Here is a 20,857-nt window from a genome sequence, read left to right on the forward strand (position 1 = left end):
TGGATATGGTCTGAAATCTTTTTGGTAAGTGCATATCCAAGATGATCAATAGGGTGTGATCTCTTAGTTTAATCTTTAAAGCAGACTTAGAAGTTTGGAATGACATGTACTTTTGTAGTTTAGAAAAATGGATTAGTTGAATCTGTTTGATCTAATCCATGGATGAAAGGTTAGAAAGATAGTAGAGCTCTGTAAGTGGAAGTTTCCACTGTTGTAACACTTGCAACACTTTGTTATATATAAAATGGAAAAACTTATGAGGAAAAAAAAAAAGGACATCCCTTCTACTTTGTAGTCAAATAAAAAATCTTAACCAAAATATCAAATTCCTATCATCCCAATTTCAATACTTTGACTTTGACAGACGGAAAAATAGAAACGCGTGCAATTTCATATTTAGATAGACACAAATCTGTAAATTTAGAATTTAATTTGGAAAATTCCCCAAAAGCTAAAGGCATCTCCAATAGTCTTCTATTTTTGCCTCTATAATAGAATTTCTCTATTTTAGAGGTGAGTTTTACTCCAATGGTCCTCTATTCTCACCTCTAAAATAGAGATTGCTATTTTTTCCTCTATTTATAGAGGAACCCTATTTTTTTTTACAAAGGTTCCTCTATAAATAGAGGAATCTCTATTTTAGAGGTGAGAATAGAGGACCATTGGAGTAAAACTCACCTCTATTATAGAGTTATTCTATTATAGAGGAAAAAATAAGGAAAACCATTGGAGATGGTCTAATAATCATTTTTATAGCAACCCTAAAATGTGAAGAATATATTCATTCAGGCGCCTTTTTCTGATTTTGTTTCATTTTAAAAATTTTGGTTTTAGCGCCGTTTATATCGTTTCGATTTCGCCTCTCTGTCTCCCTTTCTTTTAAATTTTATATTACACTCTCTCTCACTCTTTCCTCTCAAAAATCAAACCAGTGCTTTCTTCAACCTCTCTCTCTCTAACCGACTAGGGTTTCGCGTCTCTCCGGCCGGCTGATTTTCGCGTTTCTCCCGCTGATTTCGCTTCTTAACGTAAGTTTATCATGTCGATTTTTCTGAAATTTGTGTTGATTTTTCGAGCTACAGTGATTGTTAAAACCCTAGATTCAGAAACTTTTTAGCTGGGTTTTTTTTTTTTTTTTCCGCCGTAGTTTGAGCAATGCGGTGTAGTAAACGCTTTGATTACGGATTCTCGTGTGTGAATTATAGTTCAATTGCGTTATACTGATGTTTTTGTGGGTGAATTTGGTAATGAAATTAGGGTTTTTGAAAATGGTGGAGAATGGGGTTAAGGCTATGAAGAAGGGAAAGAAGAGAGCACTTCCAGAGATTAGCGAGCCAGAGGAAGTCTCGAGGACGAGGAGGCCGAGGCGTGCTGCAGCGTGTACGAATTTCAAGGAGAAATCTGTCCGACTCGATGCGAAATCTGCTACTGTTGAAGTAAAGAGACAGCAGACTGTGGACGAGGAGATTGTCGCGTTAATGTTAACGACTCTGGAGGGTGGTGACATTGAGCCTCGTCCAACCAGGAGGCTGAATGATTTCGTTTTGTTTGATTCAGATGGCGTCTCACAGCCTGTGGAGATGTTGGAGATTAATGACATATTCGTTTCTGGAGCTATCTTACCTTCAGATGTGTGTTCTGACAAGGAGAAAGAGAAGGGTGTGAGGTGTCCATCTTTTGGAAGGGTTGAGCATTGGAGTATTTCTGGTTATGAAGATGGTTCCCCTGTGATTTGGATCTCAACGGAGTTGGCGGATTACGATTGTCGTAAACCTGCTGCTGGATACAAGAAGGTTTATGATTATTTCTTTGAGAAAGCGCGTGCTTCTGTGGCTGTGTATAAGAAGTTGTCTAAGTCTTCGGGTGGGGATCCTGATACGAGTCTTGATGCTTTGCTTGCTGCGGTTGCTAGGTCAATGATTGGGAGCAAGTACTTTTCTGGTGGTGCGGCAATCCAAGACTTTGTTATATCTCAGGGAGATTTTATATATAACCAACTCGCTGGTTTGGATGAGACAGCCAATAAACATGAAACAAGCTATGCTGAGATTCCTGTTCTTGTAGCTCTCAGAGATAAGAGTAGTATAGTCGACAAGGCTTTGCAGATGCAAGGAAAACCATCTAATGGGGTTGTGAGGATTGATGGAGTTTCGGAGACCAATGGCTTGACATCGAAGCAACTGGTTGATGGTGCTGATGAGGACAGAAGATATGCTAAACTGTTACAAGATGAAGAGTATAGGAAATCTATGCAGCGGCGGCCCAGAAAAAACACCAGCTCAGCTTCTGCTTCAAATATGTTCTACATTAAGATCAATGAAGATGAGATTGCCAGTGATTATCCTCTCCCGTCCTACTATAAGAGCACCAAAGAAGAAACAGATGAGCTTCTGCTTTATGATGCTTGGTATGAGCTTGACGCTGATGACCTGCCTCGCAGGATGCTTCACAACTGGGCTCTTTACGACTCTGATTTACGGATGATATCTCTTGAGCTTCTTCCCATGGAACAATGTGATGATATTGATGTCACCATTTTTGGTTCAGGCGTGGTGACTGAAGATATGGGACTGTGGTTTTCTCCAGAACATCCTGACAGTGATTCCCAGTCACACGATCCTGATGGGATGAGCATATTTCTCAGTCAAATAAAGGGATGGATTATTGAGTTTGGGGCGGACGGATATATCTCCATTTCTATACGAACAGATATGGCCTGGTAATCTTACTATACTAGTATTTTGTGCTCCATGTTTCTGCGTTGTTTTTTCTCTTTTCTTCTGTTGCTGATCTATAACTTATATGCAGGTATCGTCTTGGAAAGCCGTCAAAGCAGTATGCCCTTTGGTATAAACCTGTTCTGAAAACAGCAACGGTTGGGATACACATTATTACATTGCTCGGCCATGAAAGTAGGTTTGCAAAGCTTTCATTAGCAGATGTCATAAAGAGACTGTCTGGGTTTCCGATGAATGATAAAGCTTACATTTCTTCTGATGTCGTGGCTGTTGAGAGATATTTGATTGTCCATGGACAAATTATCATACAGCTTTTTGCAAAATATCCCAACAATGATTTAAAAAGATGTGCATTTGTTGTTGGTCTTGCAAATAAATTGGAGGATAGGCACCACTCAAAATGGATCATCAAGACGAAGAAAATTTTGCAGAAGAAAGAGAATCTGAATCCAAGGGCAGGCATGGCACCTGTGGTATCCAAGAGGAAATCTATGCAAGCAACAACGACACGCCTGGTCAACAGAATTTGGGGAGAGTTTTACTCTAATTACTCTCCAGAGGAGGCGATTGGTGCAGCAAATGAGGAGGAAGAGGTGGAAGACGAGGACGAAAATGGGGAGGAAGAGATTGAAGAGGAAGGTGAAAATGAAGATGTCACGGAGGAGACTGTAGCAGAACCTGCTGAAGTTCAAAAGCCTCATGCTCCTAAGAAAATTCGAGCCAGTTCTGGAAAAAGGGAAATACGATGGGATGGCGAGAGTCTAGGAAAAACATCTGCTGGTGAGCCTCTTTATCGACAAGCCCTTATTGGAGGGGAATCAGTGGCTGTAGGTGGTGCTGTCACCTTGGAAGTTGATGATTCAGATGAACTCCCGGCCATCTATTTTGTGGAGTACATGTTCGAAAGTACAGATCACTGCAAAATGTTACATGGTAGGTTCTTACAAAGAGGATCTAAGACGGTTCTGGGGAATGCATCCAACGAGAGGGAACTATTTCTGACCAATGAATGCACGAATGTACAGCTTAAGGACATAAAAGGAATAGTCGGCTTTGAGATTCGATCAAGGCCATGGGGGCATCAGTATAGGAAAGAGAACATCGCTGCAGATAAGCTCGACCGGGAAAGAGCATTAGAAAGAAAAGCAAAAGATTTGCCAACAGAATACTACTGCAAAAGCTTGTACTCACCTGAGAGAGGGGGATTCTTTAGTCTTCCACTAAGTGATATTGGTCGCAGTTCTGGGTTCTGCAATTCATGTAAGATAAGGGAGGATGAAGAGGAGAGGTCTGCAAATAAACTAAATGTTTCAAAGACAGGCTTTTTCTCCAATGGGATTGAGTATTCTACTGAGGATTTCGTCTATGTCAACCCTGACTCAATAGATGGATTGAAGGAGGATAGCAGAACTGTTTATAAGTCTGGGCGGAACATTGGGTTAAGAGCATATGTTGTTTGCCAATTGTTGGAAATCGTCCCAAAGGAATCTAGAAAGGCTGATTTGGATTCCTTTGATGTGAAAGTTAGAAGGTTTTATAGGCCTGAGGATGTTTCTGCAGAGAAGGCCTATGCTTCAGACATCCAAGAAGTAAGAACTATTTCTTATATCTGGTAATGTTTTAATTGGGGAAGGTTTCTTCTCAACTTTATCTTACAATCTTTTTCTCTTTCTTTTTGCAATTTCTTAAGTTGTACTACAGCCAGGAAACATACGTTCTCCATCCAGGAAATATAGAGGGAAAATGTGAAGTAAGAAAGAAAAATGACATGCCCTTACGCCGTGAATATCCAATATCAGATCATATTTTCTTCTGCGAACTTTTCTTTGATTCCTCCAAAGGTTCTCTCAAGCAGGTATATATCTATTCACTTTAGTTTCTGCCAATAGATTGTGTCTGTAATTAATTTGTTATGATTATTGTTCCGATACAATGTTGAACTGTTTCTCTTAATTGTTTTGTAACAGTTGCCCGCCAATATGAAGCTGAAGTTCTCTACTATTAGGGACGACACACTTCTAAAAAAAAAAAAGGGAAAGGGAGTAGAGACTGAAACTGAGTCTGGGGTTGTCAAGCCTGATGAGCCACCTAAAGAGATGCGTCTGGCTACACTAGATATATTTGCTGGTTGTGGTGGCCTGTCTCAAGGACTGGAAAAGGCTGGTATGTATTATCTCTAGTCAACTCTTAATCTTCCAAAATGCTTGAATAAGTTGTATTAATTAATATTCATGCTATATGTACAAGGTGTATCTGATACAAAGTGGGCAATTGAGTATGAAGAGCCAGCTGGGCAGGCTTTTAGACAAAACCATCCTGAGTCAACAGTTTTTGTTGACAACTGCAATGTGATTCTTAGGTAAATAACCAACTAGTTAAATGCTTACTCTGTTTGCGTGGCTATTTCTTGTATTTTGATCAGTTTGTTGAGATTACTCGCAGGGCTATAATGGAGAAAGGTGGAGATCAAGAGGATTGTGTCTCTACTAAGGAGGCAAATGAACTCGCAGCTAAACTTGATGAGGATCAGAAGAGTAATCTGCCAACGCCTGGTCAAGTGGACTTCATCAACGGAGGACCTCCGTGTCAGGTAGATATTTCAATACTTGGGTAAAATTTTTGTTGAATAAGTGAAAAGCTCTTAACTTGTGCAATTTGGCAGGGCTTTTCTGGGATGAACAGATTCAACCAAAGCTCCTGGAGTAAAGTTCAATGTGAAATGATATTAGCATTCTTGTCATTTGCTGATTATCTCCGGCCAAGGTATTTTCTTCTGGAAAACGTGAGGACCTTTGTTTCATTCAATAAAGGGCAGACATTTCAGCTTACTTTGGCTTCCCTTCTCGAAATGGGTTACCAGGTAAAATCTTAACGCTATAAAATTGATTGTTCTTTAATAGGCGTTAGTATGCTTTGTGGGCAATGGTTTGCAAAATACAGTGAAACTAAATTTAACCTCCTTAACATATGGAGTATCCCAATCTAGTGATACTAAATTTAACCTCCTTACATACAGTGATACTAAATTTAACCTCCTTAACATATGTTTTCCAGGTGAGATTTGGTATCCTGGAGGCTGGTGCATATGGAGTATCCCAATCTCGTAAAAGAGCTTTCATCTGGGCAGCTGCGCCCGAAGAAGTTCTCCCAGAATGGCCTGAACCAATGCATGTCTTTGGTGTTCCGGAGTTGAAAATCCCTCTATCCAAAGGCTTATATTATGCTGCTGTTCGTAGTACTGCACTTGGTGCACCTTTCCGCCCAATCACCGTGAGAGACACAATTGGTGATCTTCCACCAGTAGAAAACGGAGAATCCAGGACAAACAAAGAGGTACGACAACACATCAGGAGAAAGTATCTATACATACATATCTGTTAAACACAACAACGTGAACCCATTTGAATTTTTTTTTGTTGGGGAAATTCTTGTGTCGTGCAGTATAAAGCTGAAGCAGTCTCGTGGTTCCAAAAGGAGATACGAGGGAGCATGATTGCTCTCACTGATCATATATGCAAGGAGATGAATGAAATAAACCTCATTCGATGTAAGTATATCCCAAAGAGGCCAGGTGCTGATTGGCGTGACCTGCCAAATGAAAAGGTCAGTCCTATACATCCTACTACGGCAATTGCTTTGTCAGTTGGACCACTGGAAACTAAAAGAGTTGCCTTTCAAAACTAAAGATCAACCTAATTGCTTTGTTTTACAATTACAGGTAAAGCTATCAACTGGGCAGGTGGTAGAAATAATTCCCTGGTGTCTGCCAAACACAGCTAAGCGCCACAACCAGTGGAAGGGACTCTTTGGGAGACTAGACTGGCAAGGCAATTTTCCGACTTCCATTACCGATCCTCAGCCCATGGGCAAGGTGGGAATGTGCTTCCATCCTGAACAGGACAGAATCCTCACAGTCCGTGAATGCGCCCGATCTCAGGTAAGAAAAATTCTATGTTCCTAGTAGGTCCTCTAACATCAGATAACATTCATTCTTAGAGAATTCAAACCGCTTGCCATATGAATGATTTTTCGAGCTATTTTTTTTTTTGGGAAATAGAGTTAGTATTATTAGCTTTATCAATATGGTGACACGGTTGTATATGAAAACTGCAGGGGTTTCCGGATAGCTATGAGTTCTCAGGGAACATAATACACAAGCATAGGCAGATTGGGAATGCAGTCCCTCCACCATTGGCGTTTGCTCTTGGTCGTAAGCTCAAAGAAGCCCTACATCTCAAGAAGTCTCTTCAGCAACAACCCTAAATGAGATTTTAGATTTGGCATGTCCTTTTTAATGATAGTAGTCATTATGATCCTTCTCTTGAATGAAACTCATATAGTTATTGGTGCTGGTACGATACTTTTGATTAAGAAAAGCCTAATAAGAAGAGTTTTTGTATATTCTATATTCGGACTGGAAATCTTATTATATTGTGTCTCAATTATGTTTGTCAATCAAGCAATGAGGTATACTAGGATTTACCTCGTGGTAGTCCATTTTTTTTTATTTTTTTTGTTTGTTTTATAAATCAATAATCTCAAATATTTATATTGTATTTGACTGTTAATTATAGGATTTAATATATCTAATATTCTAATATTGATAATGTTAGCAAAATAATGAAATAATCAATTATCTGTGTAACACCAAATTAATGATAATTAAATTTATATTCATATTGATCCAAATCATTCGCACAATATAATTTCATTGCGTGTTATTTTAACTTTTAATTGTAAATATTCATTATGTATTAAAATAACTGAAATGTAAAATAATATATATCTGAAAATACTTGTTTGGTTACAAAAATCCTAAAAAAAAATTAAAATATATATCCGTATATAAAAATTTAAATCACATCATATGCTGAAAAAAAAATCTAAAATTTATCAACTTTATGTATTAAATAGCAATTCAAATAATTAAATATAACATTAAAAAAAAGTGAAAGGAGAATTCTATTTTAATATAACATATTGCTTTAAATTATGTAGATAGATTTTAGGAAATTAATATTATCAAATAAGGAAATGATTGTGTTTGGTTCTAAGGATTGTAAGGAATTTAGTTAAGACTTGTTTTGATACAAAGATAAGAGAGGATGACACAAAAAATTACTTAAAAAATGTTAAGATAAATTTGCTTTGTCAATTGGGTAAAAAAGACTTGATAAACCGGATCTAATGGGATAGCATTTTACCAAGTCTGGTAAGTACTCGGTTAAATCGGGGTATCACACACTTCGTTCTAGTTCTCGGGCTAGTCCTGGAGCAGAGGTGATTGGTCCAAGTTTCGTGTCTCTTCAGGCCTTTGTGTGGAAGATTCGGTGTCCACCGAAACTTCGACATTTTATGTGGCAGGTGTTATCGGGATGTGTGGCGGTGACAACTAATCTACGGAAACGTGGGTTGAGTTGTGATTCCACATGTGGAGTTTGCGGTTCTGAGGAGGAAACGATCAATCATACCCTCTTTCAATGTCCACCAGCTCGCCAGGTTTGGGCTTTGTCGAATTTTCCGACGGCCCCTGATTTTTTCCCATCGGATTCGATTTTCACAAGCATGGATTATCTATTTTGGAGATTCCCGAACGTTCTTAACCAGGAAATTTTCCCCTGGATTTTATGGTATATTTGGAAGGCCAGAAATGATAAACTTTTTAGTAATTTGGATTCTAATCCCCTAGCTATCTTGCGGCTAGCGGAGGACGAGGCCAAAACATGGGAACAGGCGCAGACAGATGATATGGTCTTAGAACCGAATCACATGAATGCGACTATTCCTAGTGTGCAGGGGAATTTTGTGGTCCCTAGAACCTTCTCAGGTTATACTTGTTTTATTGATGGTTCATGGAAAGCAACAGATTGTTATGCGGGAAAAGGATGGTTTTGCACATCGCCTTCGGGCGACTCACCCACTATGGGTGCAGCCAACTTTCGTCGTAGTCTCTCCCCTCTTCATACTAAGGTTGAAGCTCTTATTTGGGCTATGCGATGTATGATCGGGGCGGATAACCAATCTGTAGTCTTTCTAACCGACTGCTCTGACTTAGTGAAGATGGTATCTTCGCCTTCCGAGTGGCCAGCCTTTACACCTTATTTGGAGGACATCCAGGCGGATAGGGAGGAGTTCGTTTCCTTCAAGCTTCTTTATGTTCCTCGCTCGCAGAATGGTAAGGCGGACAATTTGGCGCGACGTGTTCGTACTTATCCGCATCTAGTTACCTTTGTAAATAATATCCCTTCATATTGGCTTGTTTGAGCCAATCTTGTAAGTTGTTGTAAAAAAAAAAAAAAAAAAGAACATTTAAAGAAAAGAGAACTTTTCAATCATATTGCGTCGAAAAAAAGTTGCGTACACTCTTAGTCTTAGGCAATGGACTCATCATAACCTATACAACAATTGGGCCCATTAGGCCCGCAAACCAAATCCAAGCTTTTTCTTGCAAATAAACTATAACCACACCTCCCAAAAAACAAATCTTAATAATTCTCTTTTTTCTTATCCAATAAAAAATTTGATAAAAGGATAATTCTGCAAATTGATGTATAATCACGTGACCAAGTAAATAGGACCGGACATAGAAGAGGAAGAGGTAGTGATCCTCTGTTGCCGCTCCATATTAAGCTCCCGTAGACTCAGATACTGATGAACCGCCGACGTCGTAGTCATCGTTCGGTACGGTGTGCTTGAACCGCTCCAGCTCTCCGTCACGTAAACCGGACCAGATAACGAACCGGCTCTAAAGTTCCTAGCTCTAGCAATGTGAACGTCGTCGTCGCTAGTACGATCGTCAAACTCATTATTGTTGTCTCCACCGGAGCATCGTGAGATTGGCCATTTCCGACACTTGAAGAAGAACAAAGCGTTCTTGCACCATAACCAACGCTTCTTGTTCTTGTTCTTGTTGTGAAGAGTGGTCCGGATCAAATCGTCTTTCGATATAGGTTTCTGAAGCTTGAACTGAAACGTGTCAATGGAGGACTTGTGCTTCTTTGCTTCTTCCAAAACCTTACAATATATACAAAAAAAAAAAACAGAGTTATATAGCTAGCTAGCTCTATATCGAAACCCTAGGAAGAAAAAGTGGAAGAAGAAGAAGAAGAAGAGAGAACCTGAAAGTAATGGATCTGGGGATCGAAGCCATAATCACTGAAATGTTGAGACTGGATCATAGGGAAAATTGGAGATTTGTTGTTTTTGTTAGACATTGGTGAAATGAGTTCTGGTTTTTTTGTAGTGTCCCAAAGAGAAGAAAAGGTGTTTTAGTGTGGTTTTTGGTTGATTCAATGCTTCTTCACTCTCTTGTCTCTTTCTACCTTCTTTTTCGGTTAGTAGTACATACTATCCCAAATACTACTTCCAAACTACATTACATATTTTAGAAAATAAAGACTCGTAATAAATAAATAAATAAATAAAACTAGAATTTGTATTCTGTAACCGATCACATGGGAATTGTTTCTTATTTATACAAACTAAATTAAAACACTGTCGTAATTTTGAAGATTTTTTTTTGAGTTAATTAAAAAAAAAGCATTTGTCTTAGATATGTATTCGGATTTAGGCACTTTCGAGTGGCCTTACGAAAACAGGCACTTTCATTTTGTCTAAAGTCCAATTTGTCCTTCTTTTGGTGACGTCATTCTCTTTGCCTCTTCCAGCCTAAGATCGAAGCTTTATTCTTAATTAAGGGTTTACTGTTGCGTAAAAACAGTCGATTTTCTTTTCTCATCTAGATTACAAACGCTAATTGGTGGGTCTTTGATGATTGAAATTTTTGAGTGTTTGCTGTTACCAAAAAACCTCTACTCGAGTTTCTTTACTCATCTATGGAATCAATAAACAAACTGTGAGATTGCTATGAGCCAAGAATTAGGATCGAAATCTCCAAACCCTAACTGATAACGAAATTGAAATCTACCTGGTGAGAGGAGGACCAGTAGAGGTGCGGTCAGCAATAAACTCTCGGGATCTCGATCTCTCACACTACAAGAAAACCTGCGTTTTGTGTCACCGGTAATCGTCACAAATGGGTCGCAAAACACTTGTCTACGACGTTTGAGCGACGACCTCTAGTAGTCACAAATTTCCCGTCGCAAAATGACAAGCATCGTAAAAGTGTCGTAATTGTGCAACGATTTTGTGACTACTAAATTTGATCTTTAATAAGCGACTCCTTTAAGACTGTAACTTTTAGTCGTAAATTACAGACCAAAACGTGACTGAATTTGGAAACGCGTATATACGACTACGTTAGGACGAGTTGTGCGTCGGGGAATCATGACGAAAAGGTGGTCGCAAACAAGTGACAAAGATCGTCTCAATTTAGCCGCAAGATAGTGGTAAATTTGACGACGTATTTGTGACGCTTTTGTGATTCATGTGTATTTGAGACGAATTAGAGACTCCTGGTTTGGAGAGAAATGAGCGTGTCATTAGTCGTGAAACGGTGAGAAAAGAGTGAAAATTTTGCGACTAATGTGTGAGAGACATTGGGTGGTCAGAAATTTGTAACGTATTGGCAACGATTTTGTTAGCTTGTGTAATTGTTTTGGTCTGAAATTAGTCACAGTTTTGAGACTTATTTGTAACCAGGTAGTCACTACTATTATTGTTTTACCAATTTAGAAAGCTGAATCAAACGCTATAAATCCTGACAATTCAAATTTGAAACCTAAAACACCATATTGACCAAAAAACACAATCCATAACCAAAACATTAACAACATTCATGTTCCAAACAACATTCATGTCCTAGAAGAGATAATTCAAGTTCCAACAAAAGAGATAATTCCAAAAGAGAACATAAACATAAACAACAAGTTCAGAGGGAAGAAGATTAATTCTGAGAGGTAGAGGGAATGACTGAACCGTTTTCATTGACGGTTTGTTCATTGGCAGGTATGAAGGCTGGTGTAGTGCCTTCTCCGGTGGCTGGTGTAGTGCCTTCTTCGGTGGAAGGTGCAGTGCCTGCGGCACTTGCAGGTGTAGTCACTGGTGGTGGTTGGTGAGCATCCATATAGTCAGCTAATTCTGGATCTTTTTTCTTCATGAATGAGAAAAGGTGCTCCAAGGTTGAGAGTCGAGAAAGGGCTTGTTGGTGTTCTTCATTTTGTTTCACGAGCTTACAATGAGCATCTTCAAGTTTCTGATGCAACTCCAACATAGATGAGGAAGAAGAGCTTTCACAACTCTCTTTTCTTTTCCCTTTCGCCATGGTTTCAGCAAGTCGTCCAAGCCCAAAAGGATTTCCCTTGTCATCTGTTTGAGTACACTGAAAACATGAATAGAAAATGATTAAAAAGCCAAAAAAAATCTGAAAGTAGCATCAACCTCTAGGTGTAAAATAAAGACAACCAGTCACAGGTCATAGGCAGAGACAATGTTAAGAAGAGTTAGACATAAATTACCTTTAGAAAGATCTCATTCTGTTGATCAATATAGAGATTCCGATGAGTTGAGGTTCCAAGCTAGAATCAGAATCACAAATCGATATTAGAGAGAATCAAAAGCTAACTCTAACCAGTCAAAGAATCAAAAGATAACTCTATCCAAATGCAAACTTAAACACAAATATCATAAACTCAAACACAAAATTCAAAAGCTCAAACAGAAATTACTCAAACGAGAAGCCAAGATTCCTTACCATATGGTCTCAACGCCTTCAATATGGTCCTTACTCAAGACTGGTAGATGATTTCGCCCAGGAAGCTGCAACAAACCGTAAATCAAAGCTTCATAGTCTAGCGGCACCGGTGGTTCTCGAGCTTCCAGTGGACATTCCCATTCGCCATCACTAGAATCTTCATCACTCTCAGGCTGTTCCTCTTCCATATACTCATCCTCATCAAACAGTGGCTGACGAGGTGGAGGTGCTTAGTCGTGTTGCGGAAGATTTGCTTCATTCCATGGTGTTGTCTCGGGAGCAACAAACTTCCCTCCTCGTCCTTTGGTCGATTTACCAGCCATTAGAAGCAATCAAAGAGAATACAGAGAGATTGGGTTTAGAGTATGAGAGAAATCGATCGAAATAGAGAGATTTGGTTAGAGATTGAAGAGAGAGTTTCAGGTTGAGAGCAAGAGAGCAAAACCCTAGATCTAAAAAGTCATGTCGATATTTACTAAGTGTCGAATGGGTTTTGTTTTAACTTTATAAATCTTACGTAGTCACAAAAGGGTCACAAAAATATTAATTATAATCAAATATTAGGAGGGAGGTTTTGCCGCTAAAAGAAAACCCAAAATTTTAATCTGAAAATAATCCGTCGCAATTATGTCGCAATACAGTCGCAAAGAAGTTTGAAATGGTCGCTAATAAGTCGCAAAGTGTAGCAAAGAGAGACAAATTTGTGACTAACATCTAAGAGTTGTAACGAATTTGTTAACTTATGATCGAAATAACACCTATCTATTGTGATGTAAGGATGATATTACAATAATTAAAAGTCTAGCAAGTTAAATTAGTAAAAACACATGCAATGCTTGTAAGTTATGAAATTGCAAACTCATTACTTAACATTACATATCATGTTACATGTTATGGTTTGATTAATTATAAAAAAGATACAAAACCATAAGTTGACTATAGCATTGCTTATTTTTCCATGTCTAATGTTGTTGGAGTCATTATAAGACTTATCATATAGACAATTGTCAAACTATGAATTGATAAATGTCCAAGTAAAATACGAGCGTCGCAAAGGCGTTACAAATCTCCCGAACTCAAGTGTTAGTCGCAAAGTGGTCCAGAACTCAGGCGGTGGTCGCAAAGTCGTCGTCTTTTTGTAGCTGATTTACGACCACTTTGTAACTGCTTCAAGAAACAGACGCAAAAATGCTACCTTATTATGACCAATCTAAAGAGTCACAAAACTTTCTAATGAATTTTAAAGCTTTTGATCGATCTACAGTCAATCTAATCTGTTAGAATCAATGAAATTACAACAATAGAGCAATATTAATCCTTTACATGACAATAATCATGAAATGCATTTAAGTTATGATCGTTACAAAGCATTACTAAACATTACCTAATATATTAAGCAATGTTTAAGATTTTTAAGAAATTCTTACAAATGTTTAGAATTCTATAATATTTGTAAGTCACTGCTTTTTTTTCCAAGTCTAATGTTGTTGGAGTCATTATAAGACTTATAATATAGACAATTGTCAAAATATGAATAGATAAATGTCCAAGTAAAATACGAGCGTCGCAATGGCGTTACAAAGGCGTCCCGAACTCAGGTGCTAGTCGCAAAGTGGTCCCAAACTCAGGTGGTGGTCGCAAAGTCGTCGTCTTTTTGTAGCTGATTTACGACCACTTTGTAACTGCTACAAGAAACAGACGCAAAAACGCTACCTTATTGTGACCAATCTAAAGAGTCACAAAACTTTCTAATGAATTTTAAAGCTTTTGATCGATCTACAGTCCATCTAATCTGTTAAAATCAATGAAATTACAACAATAGAGTAAGATTAATCCTTTACATGACAATAATCATGAAATGCATTTAAGTTATGATCATTACAAAGCATTACTAAACATTACCTAATATATTAAGCAATGTTTAAGATTTTTAAGAAATTCTTACAAATGTTTAAAATTCTATAATATTTGTATGCCACTGCTTATATTTTCCAAGTCTAATGTTGTTGGAGTCATTATAAGACTTATAATATAGACAATTGTCAAAATATGAATAGATAAATGTCCAAGTAAAATACGAGTGTCGCAAAGGCGTTACAAAGGCGTCCCGAACTCAGGTGTTAGTCGCAAAATGGTCCCGAACTCAGGCTGTGGTCGCAAAGTCATCGTCGTTTTGTAGCTAATTTACGACCGCTTTGTAACTGCGTCAAGAAATAGGTGTTAGTCGCAAATAAGTCGCAAATAGGTGACCATAGATTTGTTCCATTTTGATGAAAACACATAAGAAAATGCCCAACAAAACAGAAAAACACCAAAATTTCAGATTGAAACTCGCAGCAAGCACAGGCGGCGCTGAGGGTTTGTAGAGAAGAAGATGAAATGTGTGTAAATTACATTTTTGCCCATCTGTCAGTTTTTTGCGTCTCAAAGTACTCGCAAACTATGACAGGTGAATATTTGTGACGATTTTGCGAGTACATTTTGGGGGTCTCAAACATTAGGTGAGTTAGATACTAATGTTTCCAAAGTTTTCTAAATTTATTTTGCGATTGATTTGTGACGGAACAACAAAACTTTAAGAAAGTTACAAATAAGTCTTATTTTGTGACGATTTAGCGACGGCTTTTTGCAACCCCGTTCTTTCCATCCCAAATTAGTCGCAAACTACGACCTTTTTTGGACCAGTCTTAAAAGCGTAGCAAAAGAGTCCGCAATTTGCGACTACTCGCCGACTTCCCAGCATCATCGTTAATTTACGACTGATTTGTCTTGGTATTGGTGTTGGTCGTTAATTGGTCACAAATACGTTACAAAGTAGTCGCTAATATTTGCGACTACAATTTTGGTCACAACCAATGGTCACATATCGCAGGTTTTCTTGTAGTGTCATCCAATCCTCCTCTACCGTTTCCGGCATTCCAATTCCTCGAACCTCCGGCAATCTCCTCCGGTAACGAGAGGGGCTACTGCAACGGGATGACAGAAGCAGAGCGAGGAATGGCGGTGAAAGCGGTAGGAGAGCAGGTTAATCGGAGTCGAAGGTGGAAGAAGAAGTAGCAGCACGGTTTGTAGCTTGGCAAATCATAGACGGCGGTGAACTCAATGCCGTACTCAGATTTCAATCCAGGTTAAATTCAGATTTTATGATCTAACTTGTAATCGTATTGTCTGAATGGTAAATGATTTGTCAAATTTGAAGTTAAATAAACGCCTTTCACACATTTTACATGCATTTTACCAAACGATACATCAAGTATTGATGGGCTCTCTGCATCTAGTTGCAGGTAAAACTTAAAATTTTGATGAATTGTTTGTTCTTTCTATTTAGTTTATTTATATTTGTTCATTTTTACATTGTATTATCGCCACAGGTACATTGTATACTCGCCGTAGATGCTACTGCGACTTCGATGAATACAAGCTCTGCTAAGAAATGTCAGACCAATGATCAATACATGTACGTGTTTAGTTACCCACTTCTTGTTTGCATTGAATCACCAAACTCAAACTTCATAATTAGTTGGTACTTGTTTATGCAATTTTTTGAACCTTTATATGTGTTTGACTCTCTTAACTTGTCTTTCTCACCCATTTGAGTTAAAAAAATCGCTAAGGAATTGAACTCTTTGTCAGGAGGTAATGAGATAATATTTGGCATTGCGCATTTTATCACTGCGTGTTTAATCTGTTTTCCTTTGGGTTCATTCATCATCATCTTGTATTTAGGGTATAGTTTTAATCACCACAACAAAATTAAATTGGTTTTTCTTGGGTTTAGTCATCTGCCTTGTTTTAGGGTATAGTTATGAACACTATTGCGTCGTTAAATCTGTTTCCCTTGGGTTCTTACATCCTCATTGGCTTTAGGGTATAGTTATGAACACCATTGCCTCGTTAAATTTGTTTCCCTTGGGTTCTTACATCCCTCTTGGATTAGGGTATAGTTATGAACACCATTGCGTCGTTAAATTTGTTTCCCTTGGATTCTTCCATCGCTATTGGCTTTAGGGTATAGTTATGAACACCACCACATTGTTAAATTGATTTCCCTTGGGTTCACTCATCGTCTTGTCCATATGCACAAAAATATGATATATCTCCAACATTTGGTGCATGTAATAGTTGTTAACTTTGTTATAACAAGCATTATAAAAATGTTCTGGTTTTCAAAATTCTACACTACTCTTAATATACTATACTGATCTGAATTTGTGAGGTGAAACAAATATTGAACTCTCTTTGTCGTCTTCTAAAGGTACGACGATATATTAATTTCTCTCCTCTGCTTCTTTATCTTATAATCTTCCTTGTTTCAGCTAATTTAAAAGAAGTTCAGCCAGTCAAATGGTGAGATGGATGTGGACATGTAAAAAATAATGGAGAGTTTCTCATTTATCTAGTATACATATTATTGTGATTCTGTCGCTAATTGGATGTTGATGTAATCTTGTAATTTGTTGGTTTTAATATAAATGTAGCCTTATATGTGACTTATCGTGGATCAACAAATATTCATGTCAGCTAATTTCCTAGACCCAATTCTAAATTCTTAACGTATATCCATTATAAATGTCTTATGTTGCTAATTTTCTCAAACGTTACATACTTAATAACATGACATCAGCAACCCACTTGCTAATTGAGTCTTCAGATTCTCGCTCGTTTCTGAAGGGCAATATTGTCCAAAAATTTTGACTTTTACTCTACAGTTGAAGTGTACTGTATAAAGTGCCTAAATCCGAAAGTCTTGCACAAATAATGCCTAGTTTGGCAATAATCTCTTTTTTTTTTTGCTTTTATATGACCCACTAGAGAGTCTAGAAACAGAAAGTAATGTATTAGTTGTATATTTGTAATTTGAATATCTCAGAGATAACATTTAATGGTACCAAGGAATTTGCATGGGTCCTTCTCATCATTTATTTATTCTCACAGACACATTTACTACGTTTACGTATTAACCATAAAGAATCTGAGATTACTTTCACGAAAAGCATATGACTTTTTTTACACAAGACTTTACTCCAAACGAGTGGTTCTTTAAGACGAGGGCTAGACGAAATTTCAGGATGTCAGACTAACTTTTAACTAAATGGTTATATTACCCTTTATTTAAATTATAAAAGTTTTTTTTTATATATATATTCTTCTTAGGTAATTATAATATACTGTATATAGTTGGTGGTAGACTGGTAGTGGAAGTAGTGAATCTGTGGAAATCGAGACTTGAGATTGGAGCATATTGGGAAAATTGGATAAGGGGTTCCAAGAGGAAAGGTGTTTTTACTTGATTCAATGCTCTCTAGTCTCTAGTCTCTTCTCTTCAGTCTTCTTTACTATCTTGTCTCTTTCCTTCCACCACCTTTTTCGGTTAGTCCATTCCCAAATACTTTCAAACTCTATAAATAAACTAGAGTTTTGTGTTTTGTATTCGATCACATGTAAATGCTTTTCTTATCATATGGTCCCTCAGAAGTTACATTGTCGTAATTTTGACGACTTTAAGTTATTAGATACATAAAATCAATGATGAAACTATAAAAAAAATTATCATATATTATATAAATTTTGATGTTTCTTACAAGAATTTGATATATATGGAATGGAAGGAAATCTTAACTAGCGGCGGATGTACAACATGTGTGTTATACATACTCAATTAGATTTCGATACATATAAAAAGATTATTAATAGAAAAATACACAACAGTTCAACATGTGGAAATTATAATTTATAAGATTGTTTCCGCTATCAATTGATTATATATCCACCAAGCCATGCCCAAAAACCATTCCAAAACATCTAAAAACCTTTGTAGTCTCCGATCCATAGAACAATGAAACACTCTTAATCAATAAAAGTACATAAACAAGAAGTCAAAATGTTAACTGCTCTTTTGAACCTAAAGGAGTAGGAATCCAAGTAAGGAACATACTACTAGACAAGACGAGAGTAAAAAAACCATCATTGCAATGACAGGAACATAGGCATTATAGATCCATGGACAAGAAGAGCATATATTGCTTTAACAAGTACAGTTGAGAGTGACTCTCTCTCTTTATACGTCAGCTTGGTATGAACTATAATTTCTTAAAAAACTAAATGTATGTACTGGATTATTTTTCATCTTCCGTTACATTTATGAAGATTAATTTACCAAAACTATGAAAAGTTGAAGCTCTTTCTTAGTTGTTCTTAACCAAATAGAAAACAATGTACAGAAAATTATTCACCTTTAAAATTTTATTACTTACAACAGAAACTGGAAGATAAAAATCGCAAATTGGAATCTACTGCATACTCCCCATGTAAGGCACACGAGTTGGTGGAATCCACAAGTTACCACGTAAGAACCTAGCAGGAGTGAATCGGAGAGCTTGCTTAGGCGAGAGTTTCTTAATTCCAGGCCACTTAACACGTTGTGATTGATCTGAGCCAGGCCCATTGTTCTCATACTCAGCATAGTAAAGCGTATTAAGTGCAAAACTACCATTCCAAGGAAGCCATCCCGCTGGATCAACAACGTCATCTATGGTCGTTCTCATTATAATGGTTCTTGAGAACTGTTTCCATGGCCTTCCAAGATATGCTTTGTTTATAGATTTCACGGGAATGTACTCCGGTTCTCCGGTAATGTGGCAGTTGTCTAGCACGAGTCCGGTTGATTCACGTTCATCCGTCCGGCCTTGGGCTGTGATCATGCAAGACTGACCTTTCATTGGTTTTCTAACCACAATGTTACATTTTTGTAAAACGACTTTCCCATCTCCGAAGATGAAGTCAACAGTGCCAGAGATTGTGCAGTCACGGTAGAACTGACGATGAGAATGGAGGTACAGTGTGTCTTGGTAACCATCGATTTGGCAGTTATGGAAGACCGCATAGTCTGCGGAGACTCTTAAGGCCACAGCTTGGTGTCCTTCCGGACCGGCCGTGTTTTCAAACCCGATGTTCTTGGCCGTGAAGTTATCACCGTTGATGGCTGTATCAATCACCATACATATTAGAATGAGCTAACAGAGTTGGGGTTAAATAATACAGAGTTGCGGTTAGAAACAGAGTTGGGACTCACCAACAGTGGCAGTATGGTATGTCTTGACCTTGCCGATGTAATAGTTGAGACTACCAGTGATCTTAGTTTTGGTTGGTCCATCACCGATGAAAGTGACGTGAGTCATCTTCTTGGGGACGTCAACTTTCTCGTTATAGACACCTTGCTTGATGTAGATAACAAATGGCTTTTGGTTGGCTTTAGGGACAACACTCAAGGCCTCATTGATAGTCTTGTACTGACCGCTTCCGTCTTGTGCCACCACCACATCAGGTTTGACAACTCCTTGCTCTGCCATGAGCCGTCGAGTGTTTGGTCCAACCCAACTTGGGATACCGTCCTCCGTGGACAAGAGTTTTCTAGCGTGGTTTCCATGATCTCCAATTAATCCTGTCAGCGAAAATGGTACCATTTTTCGTTTATACTACTAGCGTAAGAGATAGACATGTATTTTTAAGTGTACAAGTAACAAAATAAAAAATGGTACCTGTGATGTGCTCTCCGAGAAAGCTAGAGATGCTAGTAATCATAGCAAGGGCATTACTAGTGAGTTCTTTGGATGTTTCAAAGATCTTGTGCATGTCTTGTGAAAGGTTAGAGTTAATTTCCTCAAAAGTATCCATGCATGTTTGTTGATAAGCGATGGAACCACTAAGCCAAACACGGAGATCTTCGACGAAGTCCTCAATATGAGTGATTGAGAACCCATGAAAGTTATGAAGACACTTTTCCAGATCGTCTGTAGCATCAGTCATAAGTTTCTCACACAACTCCAAAGCCCCTTTGGTCTCGTTGTCATTGGCTGCCTTGGCTTTCAGCTCCCCGGAAGCTTTCTTGACGCTATCTTTTATGGATTGGATGGTGATGTTGAAGCCAAGCTTAATGAGTTCAAGAGGCTGAGTGGAGTCAGGAGAAGCATGCATGAGACTGTCGACACAAGTCTCTTTGTAATCAGTTGGTGCGCAAACTGCTCGGATTGCCTTGGTGGTTGCTTGAATATGCACAGTGGTGATTTTGTCTGGATGGCTGGTATTTTGTGTTTTTATGATGGCGACAACGATAACCATGACAACGAGTAAGGCCGTGAGAATCCCAGCAATGATGCTTTTCTTCTTTATCAATTCACCTTCCAGCCCCATTTTTTTTTTGTTTGGTGGATTCAATTTCAAGAGAACGTAAAGAAAATAATTTAGTTGGAGGGGCTTCTAACTGTTGCTTAGAGCCCTGTTGTGACTCTGTATTGGTTAGAAGGAAGGAGAAGAGAAGAGTGGAGTTAATAATATAATGCAGATGCAAAGTGCTATTATTGGGGTAGAGCATGAGGTTATGAATTAAGGGGGTTCGTTTTCCCAACAAGTTAAGGTTTTTAGCTTTGGACCGTTATAACTAGGTTTGTGTCTTTACCTCTAAAAATAG

General features: G+C 38.0%; 4 protein-coding genes across 5 annotated transcripts; 2 read left to right on the forward strand and 2 right to left on the reverse strand.

Annotated features, from left to right (window-relative positions):
* The first annotated feature begins 609 nt into the window (after positions 1-609).
* LOC104723578 (DNA (cytosine-5)-methyltransferase 1-like) lies at positions 610-7,180 on the forward strand. The gene is made up of 12 exons (XM_087484358.1): positions 610-1,028; positions 1,258-2,719; positions 2,809-4,327; positions 4,429-4,593; positions 4,706-4,901; positions 4,986-5,097; positions 5,181-5,328; positions 5,401-5,598; positions 5,793-6,071; positions 6,180-6,341; positions 6,457-6,675; positions 6,852-7,180. The coding sequence occupies exons 2-12, from the start codon at positions 1,269-1,271 to the stop codon at positions 6,999-7,001; spliced, it is 4,599 nt and encodes a 1,532-aa protein (XP_087340484.1). The 5' UTR covers positions 610-1,028; positions 1,258-1,268; the 3' UTR covers positions 7,002-7,180.
* A 913-nt stretch (positions 7,181-8,093) lies between these two features.
* On the forward strand, positions 8,094-9,002 carry LOC147948758 (uncharacterized). Its single transcript, XM_087468439.1, has one exon. It carries the CDS (start codon positions 8,094-8,096, stop codon positions 9,000-9,002), a length of 909 nt encoding a protein of 302 aa, XP_087324565.1.
* Positions 9,003-9,046: 44 nt separating this feature from the next.
* On the reverse strand, positions 9,047-10,170 carry LOC104723584 (uncharacterized). Of its 2 annotated transcripts, none has more exons than XM_010441965.3 (2): positions 9,857-10,170; positions 9,047-9,752 (listed from the first exon to the last, which is right to left on the reverse strand). In XM_010441965.3, exons 1-2 carry the CDS (start codon positions 9,950-9,952, stop codon positions 9,294-9,296), a joined length of 555 nt encoding a protein of 184 aa, XP_010440267.1. In that variant the 5' UTR covers positions 9,953-10,170; the 3' UTR covers positions 9,047-9,293. The 2 variants fall into 2 exon arrangements, with proteins under 2 accessions (XP_010440267.1, XP_087340532.1); XM_087484406.1 differs by having other exon boundaries at positions 9,047-9,762; positions 9,857-9,996.
* Positions 10,171-18,560: 8,390 nt separating this feature from the next.
* On the reverse strand, positions 18,561-20,795 carry LOC104723592 (putative pectinesterase/pectinesterase inhibitor 58). Its single transcript, XM_087484425.1, has 3 exons — positions 19,929-20,795; positions 19,463-19,831; positions 18,561-19,372 (listed from the first exon to the last, which is right to left on the reverse strand). The coding sequence occupies exons 1-3, from the start codon at positions 20,578-20,580 to the stop codon at positions 18,681-18,683; spliced, it is 1,713 nt and encodes a 570-aa protein (XP_087340551.1). The 5' UTR covers positions 20,581-20,795; the 3' UTR covers positions 18,561-18,680.
* Between the last annotated feature and the right edge of the window lie 62 nt (positions 20,796-20,857).

This window comes from Camelina sativa, chromosome 2 (assembly GCF_030686135.1).
Source record: "Camelina sativa cultivar CO46 ecotype springtype chromosome 2, ASM3068613v1".
NCBI classification, from domain to species: Eukaryota; Viridiplantae; Streptophyta; class Magnoliopsida; order Brassicales; family Brassicaceae; genus Camelina; species Camelina sativa.